Here is a 21,769-nt window from a genome sequence, read left to right as displayed (position 1 = left end):
GGATTGCATGTGTGTGCTTTTCTCAAAAAGGGGAAACAGGCACACAGGCATGATAGTAAAGTGACACATTGTGGCCTCTAACAAAAAGTGTCAAAATTCATTGTTTCACCTAAACCACGTGCGAGTGCAGTCAATTGCAAACTAAAGAAAGCAGCCAGATTATTGACATGTTTTGTTTTTAAAACATCTTCATGATTCAGTGGTTGGCATGCAGTCTTCGAGAATTGGACCTTTGGTGTTCTCCAGCCGCTGAATTGCTAATCACCTTGAGAGAAGGAGTGAGTGCTCCTCACCCCTACTATCCCCAACCATCACCACCAGCCCTTCCCTCCCACTCCTCACCACTCCCTATGCCTCTCACTAAGATGGAGAGTGATCATCAGATCTGAGCTCCAACCTTCAATTCCATGCAACTCCTAGTTGATGGTGTCCAGTGTAAGGTGCTGGTAGGAGATTTTTCTGACTCCCTTTCATTTCTGTGTCACTTCAGAAATAAGAAATTATGTTCAAAGCTGCTTTATGTAAGGTTTAGGAAATACTCATCCAACTGATGAGGCAAGCAGTTTGATCACATTTAGATTTAAGTTTTATTGTCATGTATATTCATGTATTGGGGTATAGCAGTACAGTGAAAAGTGTACAATGTCACCACACATGGCACTACCTCGGCTACAAAATACCTAGGTACAAAATATTAAAGGAACAAACTGCGGATGGTATAAATAAAAACAGAAATTGCTGGAAAAGCTCAGCAGGTCTAGCAGCATCCGTGGAGAGAAATCAGAGTTAATGTTTCGAGCCCGGTGACCCTTCCTCAGACAAAATCTTAGTCGCAGAAGTAGAAAAATATTAAAAAGTTCAAAACTACAGTCTTCTTAGTATAAAAGAAGAAAAATAAAGAAATAAAGTTTAAAATGTCAATCATAGCAGTCCTTTGTCAAGCTATAGGCCTACAGATGCTCCAAGCTGGGCTCTCCCCAAGAGGGCTCGCTCTTCGCTACACCAAGTGGTTTCCTGTCTAGTTACTCAGTTATTTCCCATCGTGACTAGCATTCTTTGAAAGACTATCCTTTTTTTTTTAAAGAAATTGAAACACTTGACATGAAAGAGCTCAGAACATAATATAATGTAAAGCATGGTATTAGCAGTATCAATACTGTGCACTGTTGGTGCACAAATGCTAATTGCCATTGTCAAGGGATCTCCATTCAAATCTTGATCCACTTTGAACCATCTTAAATAAGGAGGCGTTTACCAGAGAACTTCACAGTGAGAGGGGAAAGAAAATGGGAGATGTGTGTAATGGATGGATAAAAGCTGCCACGATCTAGTTACAACTACAGAGGAAGGTGGGAGTTGGCAGTTCATGGCATTCTGGGAGAAGAGGTCAGGAAGCCATCTGTCAGTGAATGGCCCAATAAGTTGAAGAAAACAAAAGAATGACACTGAAGTGAAGGAGATGATTAGGCCTGATAAATCCAGCTTGAAACTAGCCTGCTGGCCTCCTAAACTCAATGGAATTCCCTCCACTTGATTGCATCAGTTAGTGACTGTGCTCGACAAAATCAAGTGAGAGGTTTTTCAGGCCCTGCACCTGAGTTCCTCAGTGTGTAAACACTGAATTTCCTGGTGTAGCACCTCACCTGCCAAGACTGTCTAATCCTATCCCATCCCAGTTTATTTTAATGAATGAGAAAGTGACAGGGAGTACAGACCCTCTGATTGAAATTGAGCTCATGGTGGGTGAAGCTCATGTCCTTTAGGGAAGAAAACCTCTCATCCTTTATTTGATCTGGTCTACATTGTCACTCCAGACCCACAGCAATGTGGGCGACTCTCAATTAGGGATGGGCAAGAAATGCTGGCCTGGCCAGCAACATGCACACCTTGTGAACCAATAACAAAGAAAGGCTTTGCAATAGGAATGTGCATGGCATAACACCAACCCTCACTATGACATAAGGCCGATAGTTCTGGAGCCAGATCCAGCTCCAATTCCAAATAATTCCCTACACTGGATTGCTGTAGGTGATGAGGAGAAGCTGCTTCCAAGCAAGACCATAATTACAGTGAACCCTCATGATCGTAGCCTTCTAACTGGCTTGTACCTATGCGCTGTGTCAAAATCATGACAAATTACTTCTCTATACTATCAGATGTAGGAAAGGTTGTTGTATCCACAAAGTAGCACACAAGTGTTGCCCACAGTGCCCCTCCCGATCCACATTGCTTGTTTTGTTGAGAACAGTTTATCTCATTAACATGTTGCATGTAGTAGTGGGGCAATCAGCTTGGACAGAGTTTATAATTTACTGTATTTCCTCCACTTCCTCCCTGTAGAAAAACTTTGATGAACCAATAGCACTTCAGGAAATGGACACCAGTAATGGAGTACTTCTGCCATTTTATGATCCAGACTCCAATATAGTGTATCTCTGTGGAAAGGTGAGAGTTAATTGATATGGTTATAGTTCATTTTAATAGCTTGTTTTAAACAATCCATCAAACAGATTGGGTGATTATCCCTCTCGTGGCTGTTTGTGAAATTTTGCCCAGTGTGAAGATTTTGCCGTAAAAAAAAAAGAAAAATTTATATCTCTGCACCTGTTGATGACCATGGGACAGACCAAAGTGTTTTAATGTCAATGAAGTCCTGTTGAAGTTGTCTCAAGCTCCTCCTAGTCATTAGCGTTAGTACTGTCATGTCTGAAGGAAAGTTTCAGATTGTCTTTGAAAAATTTTCTTCGTCCTCCTCTGAAATGTTGATCATTTGGAATTTGAGAAAACAGGATTCGATGCAGGGGACAGTTTTTTTCAGCCATTCAGACATGTGTCCAACATCCAATAACAATAACTTGTCCATCAACTATCCATCACCATGTCTTAATGGTGAGGCAGAGTATTGGCAGAGAAGGAAGCAAATCCCAGACTTTGGATCCCACTGCCTTGTGAAGCAATTACTCCATGTGCCCAAAGATGAGAGTTGTGAATTGCCCTGTTCAATCAGATGAAGAACTATGGCAAAAACTCACAACCCTGTATAGATATCATGATCAAATTGGATGCCAGCTGAGGACAGTGTTTTTAAACAATATAATCACTGTTATGCTAAAGGAAAGATAAATATATGTAGGTAAGAACAGTCATGGCATTTCAAGCTGATTTATTGTCTAAAGGAAATCTGAGTCCTTTCCAAAGGTGTGTAATAGCCATACTTCAGATTACTGCTGTTTGAAAGTGCCAGTTCTCTCTATAACCTTGCAAAAGTACTTCTTTTCAAAAAAGCAGTTACCTTCATAATAAATATTTTTTGGTAACATTTCTGAATTAGCCTAATGATTTGCAGTCCATTAACACGTCGCCCGTGTAGTATATTCCCATGATGGAAGTGGCCATCAAACAAGTTAAAGTTTTGTAAATCCTCCTCGAGTGCTGTTACCTCCTTGTATTCCACTCTATTATTCTAATGGGCATGCTGATGGGTCTTTACAACCATGTCAAGTTGTTATTCTGTAGACCAGCATTTATTTTTGTTCTGTTAATATATTCTTAATTTCATGATTCCTTTCACCATATATATTGTTTAATATTGTATATCAGAATTGATTCATAGTATTATATAGCAAGAGTTTCCATAAATATAAATAATGATGACTGATCTTGCCTCAACCATCCAGAAGAACCTAGTTTCTTCATCACAGCAACCAACTATGCTTTAAATTGATCTCAAAATTGTGATCCAACATTCCCACTTACAACTCAATTCCTCATATTATTTTCATTTTCTTCCTCATGTCTCATTTTAATAAACAATGCTTGTACTTTCTTACGTTGATATGCAGTGCTTTGTCATTAAGGTTATGGTGTGGTTGCGATAGATACACTCTACTGTTAACAAGTGAAAAGATCCACTAAGGTTTTAACTGAACTGAAGCAGTTCTTGTTGCTTCCAGTTTAGATCTACTGGCTCTCAAGGAAAAATTAACAGTGAATTTTTTTTCTATTGTGCTCTCATTCTGCATTAAGTCTTGGGATATTCATTAGATGGTGAAGTTTGCCACAACAAAACCACTTCACATATTTTGGAAAAGTAAGATTCTTGTTTAGTTTGGTCCAGTTTTCTAACTTCCTTTTTGAAGACTGATTTCTTTTTGTGCACAGGGTGATAGCAGTATTCGATATTTTGAAATCACAGAAGAAGCTCCATATGTTCATTACATTAGCACATTCAGCAGTAAGGAGCCACAGAGGGGAATGGGTTTCATGACAAAGAGAGGCCTGGATGTCAGCAGATGTGAAATTGCAAGGTGAGTGATCAGTTTTTGCTTTAATAATGGACTTAGAGGCAAGTTAGCCAGATTATGACTGGATGCATTGTCTTCAGTGGTCTGCAATCAGTAGAATAACGCACTAGCTTGTGTGCATGATGACAGGATGAGCTGTGCTGTTTTGTGATCTGCACAAAATAAATGCCACTCATCACTGTCCATGTTGTTTTGAAGTATTGTGGCATTTTTCATTAATTTTATCCATAAAGTTCATTCATAATGAACCAAAAGAAACCCTGTGGTTATGAATTGCTTTCTGCCGAGAAAAGACAACAAAAACAAGTTGCACTTCAAGTGAAACTTGATATTATTAAACATTTCAAAACAGATAAATGTGCACCAGATAGAACTCCTGACTAGCCAGTGACAATGGTGAGAACAATTATTAAAAGCACTGATAAACTGAAATAATTTGATAAGTTAACAACTCCTTTGTCTGCAGTTCGATTATGTAGAGATAATCTGGGTTGAATTATGTGGAAATGGAAAGACTGCTTATCATTTAGATTGAACATCAAGCTTGTCCAGATATGTCTCTTAGGCAATGCTTATTCAAGGAGTCAAGGGACTTTGTATGATGATCTTAAAGAAACCTGTGATCAACATAGAATCTTCTAATGCTAGTGGTGGCTGACCCACAAGGTATAAATTAAAGTGCTAACCTGCATAACAATGGTTCAAACATGGACAAAAGCGCTGAATTCCAGAGGTGAGGTGAGAGTGACAGCCCTTGACATCAAGGCTGCATCCAACCAAGTGCAGCATCAAGAAACCTGCAAAACTGGAATCTATGGGTATTGGAGTAAGCTCTCCAGTGGTTGGAGTCATACCTGACACATTGGAAGATGGTTATGGTAGGTAGATGTCAGCTATCTCAGCTCCAGGACATCTCTGCAGGAGTTCGTCAGGGTAGTGGCCTAGACCCAACCGTTTTCAGCTGCTTCATCAATGACCTTCCCTACACTGTCAGGTCAGAAATGAGGTTGGTAGTTGATGATTGCACAATGTTCAGCACCATTCACAATTCCTCAGATACCAAAGCACTCTGTGCTCAAATGTAACAATAACCAGGCTGTAACATTCATGCCACACAAATGCCAAGTTATGACCATCATTAATAAGAGACAATCTTGACATTCAATGGTATTACCATCATTGAATCCCACACTGTCAACATCCTGGGGCTTACCATTGACCAGATACTAAACGGGACTCACCACATAAACACAGTGGTTTTGAGATCAGGTCAGAGACTGGGAATACTGAGGTGACTAATTCACCTCCTGACTCCCTAAGCCTGTCCATCATCTATAAGGTTCAAGTTAGGAGTGTGATGGACTACTCGCCACTTGCCTGGATGAGTGCAGCTCCAACAATGCTCAAGACCCAAACGCCTTCTTCACTATCCTATCTACCTGCAAATCTACTTTCAAGGAGCTATGAATCTGCACTTCAAGGTCTCTTTATTCAGCCACTCTCCCTAGGACCTTACCATTAAGTGTATAAGTCCTGCTAAGATTTGCTTTCCCAAAATGCAGCACCTCACATTTATCTGAATTAAACTCTATCTGCCACTTCTCAGCCCATTGGCCTGTCTCATCAAGATCCCATTGTAATCTGAGGTAACCTTCTTCACTGTCCACTACGCCTCCAATTTTGGTGTCATCTGCAAACTTACTAACGATACCTCTCATTCTCACATCCAATTCATTTATATAAATTATGAAAAGTAGTTGTCCCAGCACTGATCCTTGTGGCACTCCACTGGTCACAGGCCTCCAATCTGAAAAACAACTCTCCACCACCACCCTCTGTCTTCTACCTTTGAGCCAGTTCTGTATCCAAATTGCTAGTTATCCCTGTATTCCACGAGATCTAACCTTGCTAATCAGTCTCCCAGGGGGAACCTTGTCGAATGCCTTACTGAAGTCCATATAGATCTCATCTACTGCCCTGCTCGCATCAATCCTCTTTGTTATTTCTTCAAAGAGCTCAATCAAGTTTGTGAGACATGATTTCCCCGCACAAAGCCATGTTGACTATCCCTAATCAGTCCTTGCCTTTCTAGGTACATCCTGTCCCTCAGGATTCCCCCCAACAACTTGCCTACCACCAACGTCAGGCTCACTGGTCTATAGTTCCTGGCTTGTCCTTACCACCCTTCTTAAACAGTGGCACCACATTAGCCAACCTGCAGTCTTCTGGCACCTCACCTGTGACTATCGATGATACAACTATCTCAGCAAGGGGCCCAGCAATCACTTCCCTAGCTTCCCACTGAGTTCTAGGTTACACCTGATTTGGGAGGTTATGTTGCAGCTCTACAGGACATTGGTTAGGCCACTTTTGGAATACTGCATGCAGTTCTGATCTCCTTCCTATCAGAAGGATGTTGTGAAACTTGAAAGGGTTCAGAAAAGATTTACAAGGATGTTGCCACGGTTGGAGGATTTGAGCTAGAGGGAGATGTTGAATTGGCTGGGGCTGTTTTCCCTGGAGTGTCGGAGGCTGAGGGGTGACCTTTTAGAGGTGTATAAAATCACGAGGGGCATGGATAGGATAAATAGACAAATTCTCTTCCCTGGGTCCAGGACTTGAGGGCATAGGTTTAGGGTGAGAGGGGAAAGATCTAAAAGAGACCTCGGGGCATCTTTTTCACGCAGAGAGTGATGTGTGTGTGTGTGGAATGAGCTGCCACAGGAAGTGGTGGAGGCTAGTACAACTGCAACATTTAAAAGGCATTTGGATGGGATTTATGAATAGGAAGGGTTTGGAGGGATATGGGCCAGATGCTGGCAGGTGGAACAAGATTGAGTGGGATATCTGGTCGGCATGGACGAGTTGGAGCGAAGGGTCTGTTTCCATGCTGTACATCTCTATGACGCTATGACAGTAAGAAGCTTGACACCACCCAGGACAAAGCAGCCCACTTGATTCGTACCATATCCACAAGCATCCACTCCCTCCACCACCGATGCTCAATAGCAGCAGTGTGTACTATCTACAAGATGCACTGCAGAAATTCACCAAAGATCCTCAGACAGCACCTTCCAAACCCATGACCACTTCCTTCTCGAAGGACAAGGACAGCAGACACATGGGAATGCTACCACTTTCAAGTTCTTCTCCAAGCTACTCACTAGCCTGATCTAGAACTATATTGCTTTCACTATCACTGGGTCAAAATCCTGGAATCCCCTCCCCAAGGGTATTGTGGGTTCACCCACAGCAGGTAGACTGCAGCGATTCCAGAAGGCAGCTCACTACCACCTTCTCAAGGACAACTAGGGCAATAAATGCTGGCCAGCCAGCAATGTCCAAATCCCACAAACGAATGAAAGAAAATTGTTGTAAGTAGGGAAATTCTTAGTGTGATGATAATCTAACTATTTGTATGGAAAAGTACACTACAAAAACCTTCTTCAAGAATGTAGCCATATTTTATATAATTTCTGTGGTTTGCAAAATGTCATCTTTTATAGGAACCAATTAATTCTACCTCACAAGGGCTTCTGGCACATTGGAAAGTTTGAGATATAATAAAACACAATCCAAATGTGATTATTATAATTCTATTATGGTTTAAATTCTAAACTAAAATTAAAGTATTCATTCTGGTCATTCAGAGATGAAATAAACTCTCTAAGAATGTAATCTTTGAAGGCAAGTAAATCATAATTCAGTAGCATGATATGCTAGATCTTATAGATGTCGGTCACATGGGTGCAGAAAGCAAGAGATTGGTGCATGAATTCATGTACTGAGCCAGAATTAATAAGGACATTGATCAACTGGTCAGGTTGTGTGAAACATGTCAATTCCACCATCTTAACAATCTCCTTTCACATGAGATTCCTTCTGAGCTATGTTGTAAGATTGTGACTGATATTTATTCTGTCCAAGAACATTATTACATATTGGTGATGGATTATTTCACCAAATTTCCTTTTGTCAGACAAATCAAAGATGCAACCAGTGCAATGGCTGTTGATGTATTCATTATGTTTGGTGTACTTTATCAAATTATGCCTGACAATGATCTAGAGAACATTTCCAAGATGGGATATTCAACATGTTACCTTTTTTACTCAATGCCCTCAATCAGATAGTCTTGCTGAATGCACTGTTACATTGTAAAGTCCATGACCACTAAATATAGAGCAACTTGCTGAGATATTTGGATAGCAATGTTAAATCTACCTGCTACCCCTTCCGGTAATGGTTTTCCCTCAGTGACAGTGTCTGGGAGGCAGATTCACACACTCCCACACGCTCAGCACCCAACCACATGTACATGATGCATTGTTGAAAAGAAGGGACAAAATGTTAGAAGAGTACAATACATTATAAATGGCATCAGTAGTTGGTTTCAAACACTGTACATCTGCTATTAATAGAGAGCAAAAATTTTTATTTCAATCATAGTGCAATAATGGCACAACAATTATAAATCCTGCAATGTGAAGGTGCAATTCACCGGTAGTGATAACTATAGTAACTATTGTTATCAGTCCTACTGAGGAATCTGTTAAATCCACTCCTCCAAAATGGTTGTAGAAAGTCTTGAAGCCTCTCCAATGACATGTCTCAGTCAGATTGCGTTTAAGAGACTGAAATGGGAAGGGTGTGTTTCTATCCCTGTTCTAGGTCAGCTGAGTAATATTGCATAACTTCAGATATATATTTTTGCAGTTGTGGGAAACCTAAATGTGAGTGAAGTTGGTGAGTTGATGGATGAAAGCATTAAGGATTGGCAACACTTATGTGGACTGTCAAAACAAGGGGACACAATTATTGATAAACTTTGAATCTGCTCAAATGGCTGCTCAACTCTTTATCAGTGTTTGCCAAAACAGGACAGGCAGAAGTGAAAGAATAGACAAACAAAAAAAAAAATGAATGGGAAGCAAAATCCAAAGTGCAACCATTGATTCTGTATCAGACAGTCCAGCACCTGATATACATCGTAACTGCTGAGGTGGAAGTAGGAACCCCTTGGGGCACAACGATAGCATCCCTACTTCTGGGCCAGGCAGTCCGGGTTCAAGCTCCATCTGCTGCAGAGGTGTGCAGTAACATCTCTGAACAGGTTGATTTGAAAATATCTAGAAGTAGGATTGCATAAGGTGCAACTCCTGGGCACCATCCTGATAAATTACAGGAGGAATTGAAGATAGTTAAGAAATGGTTGAAACTTTCCTACCTTTGTATTACTGTGTTCCTTCTTTACCTTCCAGTACACTTAATATTGCCAGCATCCTATGTTGCACATTTCAAATTGATTCAGTTAGAGTTGGGCACCTGCAGCATTGAACTTTTTCCTTGTTCAAGTTCCATATTCCCACAGTTTCTGGTGCCAATCACGAGAATACCCCACGACCATAAGAATACAGCTCACTTTCCAACCCTGCCTAATTGAAAATCATGTGGACCTGATAGAAAAATTTAGGTTTTGATATTTTGGAAAACTACAGATGTTTTGAACAGTCAAGAGGTTTGCATAATTGTCACAGAACAGTTGGAAGTTCAGCATTGTAGTTTTTACACTCAGCTGAATCCTTTCCATTTCCCTCTCCCAATTATTCATCTAAAATACAGCAATTGTGACAAAACCCATTTTGTATTGCAGCTTCTTGGTTTGCTAATGGTATCTGATTTATTAAACTTGTTTATTTCTAGGTTTTTCAAGTTACATGAACGGAAATGTGAACCGATTACAATGACAGTGCCTCGCAAGGTCAGTGCAGTAGAAGAGCCCACTATATAAATAAACAACAGCGACAGTGAGGAAAATGAAAAAGATGCATCCAATTTTTGAAAAATACAATCTTTCTGATTTGTTGAATGGTCAAGTTTTAGATATTTTGAAGCTAAAATAGATTCATACTTACTTAAAGAAAATCCTCACAGTTTTCATCTAAGTCATTGTTAAAGGTAAGGGTAAAGTCACCATAGTCTTATAAGAGGTTGCTTTCTCATCAGAGACAGATGACTGGTGGTAGTTTAACCTGAGAGTCACCAAATCTCAGGCAAGGGGGAGGATGAGAAGGAAGGTCCTTCATAGGAACCTCAGCCAGTGCTGGAATTGAACCCATGCTGTTGGCATCACTCTGCATTGCAAACCAGCTGTCAAGCCAACTGAGCTAACCAATCCCAGAAGTCATTACTCTATAAAGGTTGATTAATATACAGGAATGAACTCAGATTTGACTCAAAGGGTGACTTGGTACAAATAAAGTTGAACAATATTTTGACAAGATTGAAATTGATGATGTCTTGCCCATATGAGACCTCTTTTATCAATTGAAATAGAAGCTCCTGCAAATACATAGCGATCAATCCATTTTCAACTCAGAAAGAACAGATTGCTGTTTGACTTTGGGACCCTTCATTAGTCTTGATGCTATTAGACTGGAAAAATTATTTCTAACAAAGACAAGAAGCAGCAGGTAGAACAACCAATTTTGAAAAGAGCAGTTTTTAATTTTACATCTTTTCTTACTTGTGTGTAATCAATTGTCAATGTCTGAATGCAGGGAATAAATTAATGCCAACAAATTAGTTTAGGTGAGATGGGACATTCACCTTTGAAGAGCTTTCCATGATTTTAGAATGGTCCTGTTCAGTTTATCTCCCTTACTCTTGGTTGCAAAGTGTTAAGAATGATCCCTGGGCAGTGCTTCCTGTCTTGTTTAATAGAACTGAACTCTGCGGCATTCCTATTTCACTGCCTCTTTCGGCAAAGCATGATCTAAAAGCTGTATTGGGATTTTTGTTTTAAGCTCTGAATTTTAGGGCAGAAATATGAAGAAATACAGCATAGTTTTATGAAATCAAGCAGCTTGTATGGAAGATTATGTAACTTATGTATTTGAGCACTTGCAGTCTGCTATTTTCCACCCACTAATCCAGATGCACCTTGGACTGGAAGTTGAGGTGTGCAGGTAGCAGATTCCTGGTCTGTGCTCCCTTTGGGACAGCTTGCACTTAGGGAGTGTGAATTGATTTTTTAATTTATTCTTGAGATGTGGATGTTGCTAGCCAGGGCAGTATTTATTTCTTGTCCTTAATTGCCCCAAGGGGGGTTAAGAGTCAATCGCATTACCTGGGAAGGCCAGGTCAGGTAAAGATGGCAATTTCCTTAGTGAACCAGATGGGCTTTTCCAACAATCAACAATGGATTCACGGTCATCATTAGATTCTTAATTCCAAATGTTTATTGAATTCAAATTCTACCATCTGCTGTGCCGGGATTTGAACCCGGGTCCCCAGAACATTACCTGCATCTCTGAATTAACAGTGCAACGGTAATACCACTAGGTCATCACCTCCCCATATGTGTCCCCTTGTGCTCTGAGCAAATAGTTGATGTGCTTACTCATGCACGCGGTGTATCCTGTGATCCATTGCACAAACATGATGGACCAAAAGGCCACTTTCAATGCCTTAAAATTTCAATGTTTTTGTGTGTGGAAAAATCCAAAGACTATTGGATGTATGGATTATTTATGGACCATAAAGAGATAAAGTTACTTGAGAATATTTATTTTAGAAATAAAGGACATAAAAGAGCACGAAAGGATATAAATATTATCATCTTCAAGGGAAATACATTATTTTAAACTCATTTATTATTGGTCATTTAGACATGATGATTGCACTGAGCTACAATTATGAAATCTGATTATTTATTTATTTATTAAAATGAAGGCCTCCAAACCAGCCAGTTCTCTCCTCTTGACAACATCTAACAACTCAGTCAATAAATTGTTTGATCCAAACAACCAAAGATTTCTTAACTGTGGAAATTGAATGAGGAGCATTTTACTATCAATGTCCAATTTACAACTTGGATGTGAATCTCTCCTGAGGATCTTTCCAGCTAAAACTATGTTTTCTTTTCTTCCTCTGAATTTTGTAGTCAGATCTTTTCCAAGATGACTTGTACCCAGATACACAAGGTCCTGAGCCAGCGTTAGAAGCGGAGGAATGGATGGCTGGCAAGAACGCTGATCCCATCCTTATCTCATTGAGAGATGGGTACATTCCACCCAAAAACAGAGAACTGAAATTTGCCAAGAAGAACATTCTGGATAACAAGCCGCCTCTTGGACCTCGACGAAGCTACTCCACATGCGAATCAAATTTTTCTGTATGTCTTCCTACGCATCATTGGATTTTCAGCTATTTTTTGATTTCAGTCTTTCCATTTATAACCCTGCTGCCCTCCCCTCACCATGGCCTACTGCTGAAGTTGTGTATATCAAGTCCTGGCTTACAGTTTTCCCATTTAACATTGTTTTACTTTAACACTGAAGAGGTCTGTAATCTCATTCGATGTTGCATGGTTCATTTTAAGGTTATTTCTGGCAAAACTCCATTGGCACCTCCGCCACTCCCTATCTCCACCTCTTGCCCACTGTGACCACTTTTCCCTCCCCAACACAATCCCTCGCTGTTTCCCTTTCCTGAACATGCATTCCCATTCATGATCCAGATTCAATCCAAACCACTCTGTAGTGGAAATGCAAGCCCTAATAGTTCACAACTTTGGTTTTACAATGACTTTCAAAGTGGCTTCTGCGTCTCTGATGCTCTTTCAGGAGAGAGAAGCATAAGCGCGGAACTTTTTAAAATAAAACATGGATTGAAGTACTTTAGTGTTTCCAACATACCACATTTTCACAACATCAGAGTGCCAGCCACAGATTGAGTAGGAATGCAGTCCTGGAGAAGGAAGCGGTAATGAGTGAGTCAGTAGATGGCGTAAGGCTACAACTGAAGGTTGAGGGACTAAGGTGAGGCCGTAACTGGGCAGTCAAAGAACTGGGAAAGACCAGAACTACTCGAGCCTGGGGGGCTAGTGGAGGATTGGGAAGGTGGGAGGGTCTCCAATGATCAGGAAATATGATCGCCAGTGAGAAAGAGGTGATCTAAGCTGCAAATTGTATTTTCCTTTCATATTTTTAAACTCATTTTATTTTTATAAGTCATTTCATTTATCAATGTAGGCATTTAGCAATTTGAAATTTCAGCTTCAACGCTATATTGGATGAAATATCCCAGGAATATGAGTGGCGTAGGCTAAGGCACTTCTCACGAGCAGCCTGGGTGAGGTTCTCATTAGGAAGCATGGGGTTGTGATTAATCCTTGTTAAGTTCACTCAATAAACCAGCAGTCAGCTAAAGCCAGCATGGAAACCAGAGCGGGCATCTCCATGTTGCCCACAGCCAAACAGCAGCCCAAGGCACAATCCATGGACACCATATGCACATAACCTTTCTCCTCGGGCATTGGTATCTAGGGCTCAGTGAACCCATGCCATCCTCCTGGCATTGACAATGCACTCTGGACTTTCAGACTTGATTAACAGAGCACAGCAGAAACCAGCCGTGCCCAAGTGCATTGGGTACCACACAGGCACTGGGACCCAATCTGTGCTTGTTTGCTGTCAGTGCCCATTCACCTGATGCATACCAGCATACCCACAGAATGTATGCCTTGCTGTGCAGTGTCTTGCTGTGACAATTGGCACAGTCACACAACCTGACAAATAGCCATGGCACTTGGCAGTCCTCAGATAAGGGGGCGTCCGGGTAGGGTGATTTCACACAGTAATGTGTGCCTCTGTGCTCCATGGAGAGGGTCACACTCACTCCTTTGACTTGGTAAGGGCCAGTCCAGATTTATGGCTGGACCTCAAAGTCATGGACTTGTGCACCCACCAGTCAGAAATCTGCATGATCTCAACCAGGACTGCACCAGGATGGACCATAGTTGTCCTATTGGGTCCATAAGGGGGCTTCACGGATAGAGGTAGGCAGATGTTGGTGCATGTACACAGCTTGGGTGGGAATCTGGAATGCAGTCACAATTTTAAGTAAGGACCTAACTATATTAAAACCAAATAAGTTAGTTTGTGAAATGTTGTAGGCCGACAATCCATTTCAAACGGCTACAAATAGTGTACGTTGTCTCAGCCCAAATCTGTTATAGCTCCATTCACTTTGCAAATAGCAAATAGCAAGCACTTTTGGCTTGCATCCCAAGACTGAGAAAAGGTGCCGAGATCATTGTTCGAGTCACTGTGAGCAGGATTCAGTGGGGTTGTCCAGGGAAGTAACAGAAATGTCTCATTGAATGGGAAAACAGAGTGAATGAAAAGAAACTGGAACAAGAGAGTATTTCATCGGCTTATTAGCCAAGAAATGTCAAGCTGCAGGTTGGAAGGTGCAGCTGAAATGCAGCAAGTTGCACGTTTGCAGAAAGAGTTTGTGCAGAAAACAAGCACAGGCAAAATAAAACATCAAGTTACCTTCAACAGGAATGGAGTACATGGTTTATTTATTTTCATATTTTCCAAATATTGAAATGAATTTGAGCAATGCAAGCTGACTTTGTTTTGACCATATGTTTTGATAAAGGTGTTTCAGACTGCCATTGTCTCATTGTGATTCAGTCCATCTTCAGACAGTTTAGAGTAGCACTTATGTCAATACTTGTGAAAGTTACAATGTTTCGGTCCCAAGGAAATTCTTCGTGTTAACTCATGGGATAGGCTGACCCATGATTAGAGATTGTGCATGTCAGCCCTGCTCCAGTGTATAGGTGGAATGTTATTTTGCTATTTGTACATGAGGTCAGATCCTGTTGGTCTTGCACTAGCTGTAAGGTCTGAATGAGCTTAGAAGAGTAATTTAGATTCTGGAAAGAGATAGAAAGAGCAATTCTGACATTGGATGATTCAGATAAATTAATTCATTATAAAAGGATCCATTATATCAAATAAATCAATTACAATTGTCCACCTCTCTCATGATTGCACAATGTTGGCTAACCAGCAAGATTGACATTCAATGTGTGTGTCCATTGTTCCTTATTTGAGCAGTTTGCTATTTAAATTATTCCTGGCATAAATGGTTTGTCTTATGTGGAAAGGTTGGACGGACTTGTTTTCATGCGAGTTCGGAGAATGATAGATGATTTTATTCAATTTATAAAATCGTGAAAAGCCTTGATAAGGTGGATGTGGAAAGGCTATTTCCTCTTCTTGGTGAATCCAGAACCAGGGGACACTATGTTAAAGTTGGGGTCACCTTTTAGGACCGAAATGAAAGGTATTTTCCCTCTCAGCGCATTGTGTGGATTTAGAACTCTCTGCATCATCATGTGTTTGAGGTGGGATCATTGAATACTTTTAAGATGTGGAGGTGCTGCTGTTGGATTGGGGTGGACAAATGTTAAAATCTCACAATACCCAGGTTATATCCCAGCAGGTTAGTACTTCCAAATAAACTTGTTGGACTATAACCTGGTGTGGTGGAGTACTTTTAAGGCAGAAGTAGGTAGATTCTTGTTAGACAGGGAAAAATCAAAGGTTATCGGGGAGGGATGAGAATTATCCATGATCTTACTGAATGGCAGAGAAGGTTTGAACAGACTCCTTCTGCGCCTAATTTGGATGTTGTTTGGCTTGTTATTGATTTTCTTCTCTCTCTTGTCCTCAGCGTGTAACCGTGGAAGAACTAATGGACGAAATTAAATCACTGAAGGTGATAGTCCAGTCCCAGGAGAGACGCATTACTGAGTTAGAGAACAAGCTCTCAAAGTTCACAAATGGCACAGCTTAATCATATCTTCAGCTCAAGCATGCACTCCAAGGTATAAGTGCTTCCTGCCAAGCCAATTCAACTCATCAGTGCCCACCCTGAGAACTCTGGTGGCAATTGACAGTAGCTTTTATAAAAATCTACATAAAAGTATGTGCATTCTTAACTCCAGTCAGGCAAGACCACATGGAAGTATTTAATATTTTGTTCTGGAGGTTAATTGAAGAATTACGTGATGTTTGGGAACTACAGTGAACTAAAAACTCGAGCTACATCTGATCAGTGTTCCTACATGTGGTCATGGACTACTATTGTTAGTGAGCATTACAGTCTCCATGAGCAGAGATCCTGAACATAAATGCCAGAACTTCTCTTTGGACTGAGGGAAGGGGAGGGGAAGGAATGACCTCACCATGCAGACCACGAGGTCTAATCAAGGGCATTGGCTGGATGGTGAGATAGTCTGGATCGCAACTTGTTCATATGATTCATAAATTAACTTTGAAACAAACTCCAGGCTAATATGCTTACAAAGTTCCTCAGCTTGTGGCTCCATTGCTTTTGGCAAATAAGGTAATTGTGTCTTTGAGTTCTGCTCAGGTATAGTCAGACAATATTTAGTGATTCTAATTTTACGTTCATGATTTGCACTGTATAAGGTTGTGGCAGTATTTGGCACTTGGCAAAATTGATATTTTGTAGCGTTTGTAGGTGCACACAGGCTATGACGAGTGGATGATGTAGTTTCTATGGGTCATTGCAAAGCCAGTATACTCCTTTTGTGAGTCAGTTCCAAAATCATGACGTACAATGCTAGCAAGTCCATAGGGCATTCTCCACTATTTTCTTTACATTTATGAATAAAATGGTCTTGTTCCAAGAACTCTTCATCTTCAGGAATGGAAATATTTTAAAATAATAATTTGTACATGTGTTATTTGGTGTAAGCATTGTGCATTGTGGCAAAAAGAAGTGCTATTTTATTTTTGTGGTGGATTTATACTATTGTTTTCTATGTCCATGCTCGAAATTACAATTGTTGCCCAGTGCTAAGCTTTCTGTCATTGATTTATTTTCTGTTTTATCACTGCTACCAATTGTGTGCATAATACATAGTCTTGTGTGAAGAGTATTGACTTTGCAGTTCCTATTGGCATTTCTTTTAGATGAAAGCAGTTGATAGCAAATGTGCACTTCCCCCATCATAGGATGCTCTAGATAACATATCCAATTTATATTTCCTTGATTCAATATCAGAAAAGGCTATTCCCCCTTATTCTTATTAAATGCAGTTCATTGCCTGCTTCTATCTGGCCTGTAGTGAATTGGGGTGGGAAAGAGAGAAAGTACATTTATACATGGCTGAAATACCAATGCTATTCTTGGCACAGCATCATCAATGCACCTAACACTCATTGTAGTTCTCTGCATATAAAAAGAGAGTGGGGACTGATGGATCTCATGGTTCTTCAGATCTCACCAATCGAGCCAACTAACTGATTGTTATAGTATCTTTGTGTTTTCCTCTCCTAAATAAGAATGAGATTCCGGCCAAAAAAGCAGGAAGGTGTGTACAACACATACACAAGTGGAAATGAAGCACATTTCAGATATTGAGCAATGCGATCCTGTTCACAGTGATTGTCAGCCCATCTTTAACACGATCCTGTGCTCAAATGGTTGACTAACAGTAGTAGTCTACCCAACTTTTCCAATTTTCATGTCCTTTCTACATTAAGCAGAGTTCACTGTCAGAATTGGTGAGGGTGTATGCCAAATATATCAGCATTAATTGTTCTGTCAATTTGTTGTTTGTGCTATGTTCTGTACTCACTTGGTGTTTTGAAGTTTTTTTCTGTATACAGCAAGTCTATTCATAAAAACATTAGTGTACTGTAATCCAAAGGTAACTTAGGTCTTTTTTTTCTTTTTACTGCAGTATTGCTGAGTTAAAGAAAGGTAACCACCAGAAGTTGATTTTTAAAAGAAAATACAGTTCTAAGTGCAGTATGTTCAGAGAACTCAATGTTAATCTGCTTCTTCTTGTTTATTTTATTGGAGCAAAAGTCAAAATGTCACACAGCAGCCTTTTGAAGAACAATGGTGCATGTTATTTATGCACCTAAATCATTGCGTTGCCATATGTTGTACTAAACATCTCACAGTTGAAAATTAGAGTTGATGCTGGGTTTTTTTTAAAAACACCTTTTACAAAAAAAAAGGTTTTTTGTTCAATTTCTGTACATACTGGTTCTCGAGTAGTTGTCAACAAGTTTGGATGATCTGCTCAGAGATTTTTAACACAGCCTATTAAATCTTTTAAAATGTCTCAAAATACTGTGACCTTGTTTAAACAGCAGCAGGTCTCTATACAGACATACATGGAAAGAACAGGAGGCTTAATCAAAATATAAATATGCAGTAATACAGGGCAATGTTTACTTACTGGACTAATCAGCTGTGCCTTTTAGTCTAAATGACAGATTAAAATCAGTTATGAAAGGACTTTAACTTCACAGAACTGTGCAGTATGCAGCAACTGTCCAAGAATATGAGCGCATATTGTCCTCAGGTAAAATGTATGAGAATGGTTGGCAATATCTTTGTGCCTTGTTAGTAGAAGGCAATTGAAGATTAGATGTTTATATTTATTAGATTAGATGTGCATGTTTTCACTTCAATAGAATCAAGAACACTAGATTCAGCTAATGCTCAAAGATCTCACATTTGTGTTGCGTTGTGGTATCAGCTTTGGTATTCGTCTCACACGTGGGGCCAGTGAAATGAAACATTCAAAAGAAAAGCAGTAGGGAGGCTGTTGAGCATATCATGTTTTGCCATTTTGTCTACAGCCACAATGTATTCAGTAGCTTTTACTGCAAAATATTTTATGCGTTTTCCCCTGAATTACTATATGTATAATCCATGTACTCAACATAATTCAAACTAGAGATCTTCATGTGTGTAGCTGGAGGGATAGAATCCACCTCCACAGGAAGAAACTTTGATTAAACCCTTTTGAAATAATCTGGAGTTTACTCACCTGCTTGCTACTTCTGGTTTTCATTTAAGAGCAAGTTTAGATCACTAAGTAATGATAATATTGTTTGCTGTAAAGAAATTAGTTCTTAAGAGTTAATGCTTTTGTGGCCGTGAGAAGGACATGGAAGACAAACTGGCTGAGTTTTACAACCAATGTGATACAAGTAGGATTTATGATTTATGCCTTTTTATGACTTAGTAAAAGAGGTTCCACCATTTATTCAGGGAAGTGGTTCCCCTCTTTGAAGACATTCACCTTTTATCCAAGTGCAACTTTCTTTTACCTATTATTCGTAGTACCAGTCGAGCACTTGCATTGCACTATATTCAGACATATTTGACACAGTTTTTTCGATTATAAGATAAATATTGGGAATATCTGCTATATTATAAAAATGTTCTGTTTTGAGCATATTATTGCTCATGACAGAACATTGTTCAAAACTTCAAAGAGCTGGATGATACACAGATAGAGTCTCAGTCAAGTTATGCCAAATAAGGAAGCAAAAAGGATGAAAAACTACAACACAATAAAATGGAGCAAAATGGAATGAGAAAAATGGTGGAAGTGTGAGTGTCCAAATAATCAGATATGAGAGTTTGTTAGGTCACGAGTTATTTTTATTGAAGTGAACTAACGAGGCAAAATTGAGAAGATTAGTTGTATTTTACATTCATGGGATAAATGCGGGAGTTACTGTTTTGACAGATGAGATCAAGTACACTAAAATTAACAGAATCAAATTGCAATTCTCTTCTAATCCACTTAAAGGCTGAAAAGTAGCATAAAGTGATGACAGCTTGAAAAATTTCAACTTGGAAAATAATTTTCAATTCTTTGACACAACTTGGCTATTTTTAGTTGTTTGGAAAATAACTTTGGTATCTCAATACAGAGAAGAACAGAAGTGCCAGTACAGAATTATTAAGTAATTTATAGATTTGACCATCATGCAAGCTTAATTATTTTAAATATTGCCTTTTGTCCTACTATTAAATAATTTAAGTCATTAAATATATTGCATATTATAAGTAACTCTGATTTTCATTCAAATTCCCCATTGTTTTCTTGGAATTAGGTCGATTGTTTGAAGTTCATTATCTCCAAATGTAAAAAGAGGCTTCAGATTTCAGGTCAATCTATACCAAGTAATGTCTACTGACATATGAAATAAACAGATGGCATTTTGTTTATTCATTACCGTTTCAGCAACTTGTCAATGATTATAACTAAAATAAAAGCATTGTCAAAAGATATTTAACATAGTCTTTGCCAGGACTCCTCTAAGTCCCTTCCTCTGATATGAAACTTTGTCAGCTTTGTACTTGGTAGAGGAATTTTGAATGAGAGGTTATTATAAGTGGTTATTTTCATAGTGAACCTTCCAATTGATGAAAACTGATGAACACAGTTTTACATGATGCTTATTAGCTACCAATGTACTAATAATGTAAGATATCAAATTCTTCTTTCACAGCAGTAGCCAAAGGATACACTTCATTGAACTCAGTGTCCTGCTTTAAGAGGCATTGTAAATGGACATATGTCACAATTGGAGCTGCATGTCTGTGAGAATAGCATTTTACAAGTCACGGGAATGTCTTGGCTAATAGTCTCAAAAAGGCTTTTAGCTATCACAGACTGGTTGTCCAGTTACATATATAACTGTACAAATATCTGCAAATGGTGTCATAGAGTCATAGAGATGTACAGCATGGAAAAAGACTCTTCGGTCCAACCCATCCATGCCGGAGTCAATTCATATACTTCTATAGTTAGCACCAATGATCTGGAATTACTCAATATAATGTAAAGGCTTTATGAGCATTTTACAATCATTATTATCTGTGTAATAATTACTATCATAAGCAATAATGTCCCAAATGGGAACTGGCTTTGGACTGGGGGAGGGGAAGTAACTCTCAGACCCGGCACCCCCAAATAAATAAATGATCAAAAGTATGAGATATTTATTCTTTGATAATTAAAACAAATTTAAGCTGGCAATTTTCATCATATTTCCCTAAAATGATAAAGCAAATTCAGTAGTACAGTACAGATACATTGATCATAACTCCTTCAGTCCAGGATATAATCTTGCATTAGTGAAAACTCTAAAGGCCTCCTGCTGCAATGATACCAAACCTTCAAAGGATGCTGTGTTTTATTTTCAGAAATGGTGGAACCTATAAAAATAAATCTGCATGTGTTTGTGTGTGTTTTTATAATTTACTTCTCTGTAATTGAAAATAATGACTTCCTATCCATACTGGACAGTAAATACCTGTTTTTTTTTTAAGTACTACTGTTTAGCACAAAGTACAGCCCAAGTCCATAATACTAGTATTGTGTAAGAGTTTGATGTAATCCAGTAATCTTTTGCATGAGATACATCACAAATGTAACCTGCCATCACTGTAAACAATCTGTAACAAATGTGATATGTACAGGTGCCCTATTGTGTATTGTATTGTATTATAAAAGTAATATAAATGTTGCCAAGCAATTGAACATCACCTTATTTGCCATGTTAATGGTGACACATACACATTTTGTGAGCCAAAATGAGGCTCAGTGACATTCAATTAGCAAGAGTGCATTATGCATAATATCTGTCTTCTCTGTAGGCCTGTGGTCAGTAAATTCAGCCACTGGAGCTCAATTCACCAGATTCGTAAAGTAAAAGTTTACGTTAATTCTGATTTTTGTTTTAAAGAAAGATATGCCCATTTCGTTTTTGGACAAACCAATTTTTGCTGAAAGATTTACAGTATCGTGTGAGGTATTC

General features: G+C 39.2%; 1 protein-coding gene across 4 annotated transcripts in view; it reads left to right on the top strand.

Moving 5' to 3' along the window:
• LOC122564000 (coronin-6-like) overlaps positions 1-21,478 on the top strand; it is a 242,289-nt gene extending 220,811 nt beyond the window's left edge. For all 4 annotated transcript variants that reach the window (XM_043718414.2, XM_043718415.2, XM_087977336.1 and 1 more), the window contains 5 exons: positions 2,341-2,445; positions 4,162-4,307; positions 10,008-10,065; positions 12,250-12,480; positions 15,837-21,478. In XM_043718414.2, coding sequence (XP_043574349.1) covers positions 2,341-2,445; positions 4,162-4,307; positions 10,008-10,065; positions 12,250-12,480; positions 15,837-15,959 — 663 coding nt within the window. In that variant the 3' untranslated portion in view covers positions 15,960-21,478. The remainder of the gene's footprint in view (positions 1-2,340; positions 2,446-4,161; positions 4,308-10,007; positions 10,066-12,249; positions 12,481-15,836) is intronic.
• The last annotated feature ends 291 nt before the right edge of the window (positions 21,479-21,769 follow it).

Source organism: Chiloscyllium plagiosum, unplaced genomic scaffold, assembly GCF_037043375.1.
Source record: "Chiloscyllium plagiosum isolate Xiang-an unplaced genomic scaffold, Cpla_swu_hap1 HiC_scaffold_31, whole genome shotgun sequence".
Classification (NCBI taxonomy): Eukaryota; Metazoa; Chordata; class Chondrichthyes; order Orectolobiformes; family Hemiscylliidae; genus Chiloscyllium; species Chiloscyllium plagiosum.
The sequence above is the reverse complement of the archived record's forward strand: the minus strand, read 5'-3'. Positions and strand labels throughout refer to the sequence as shown.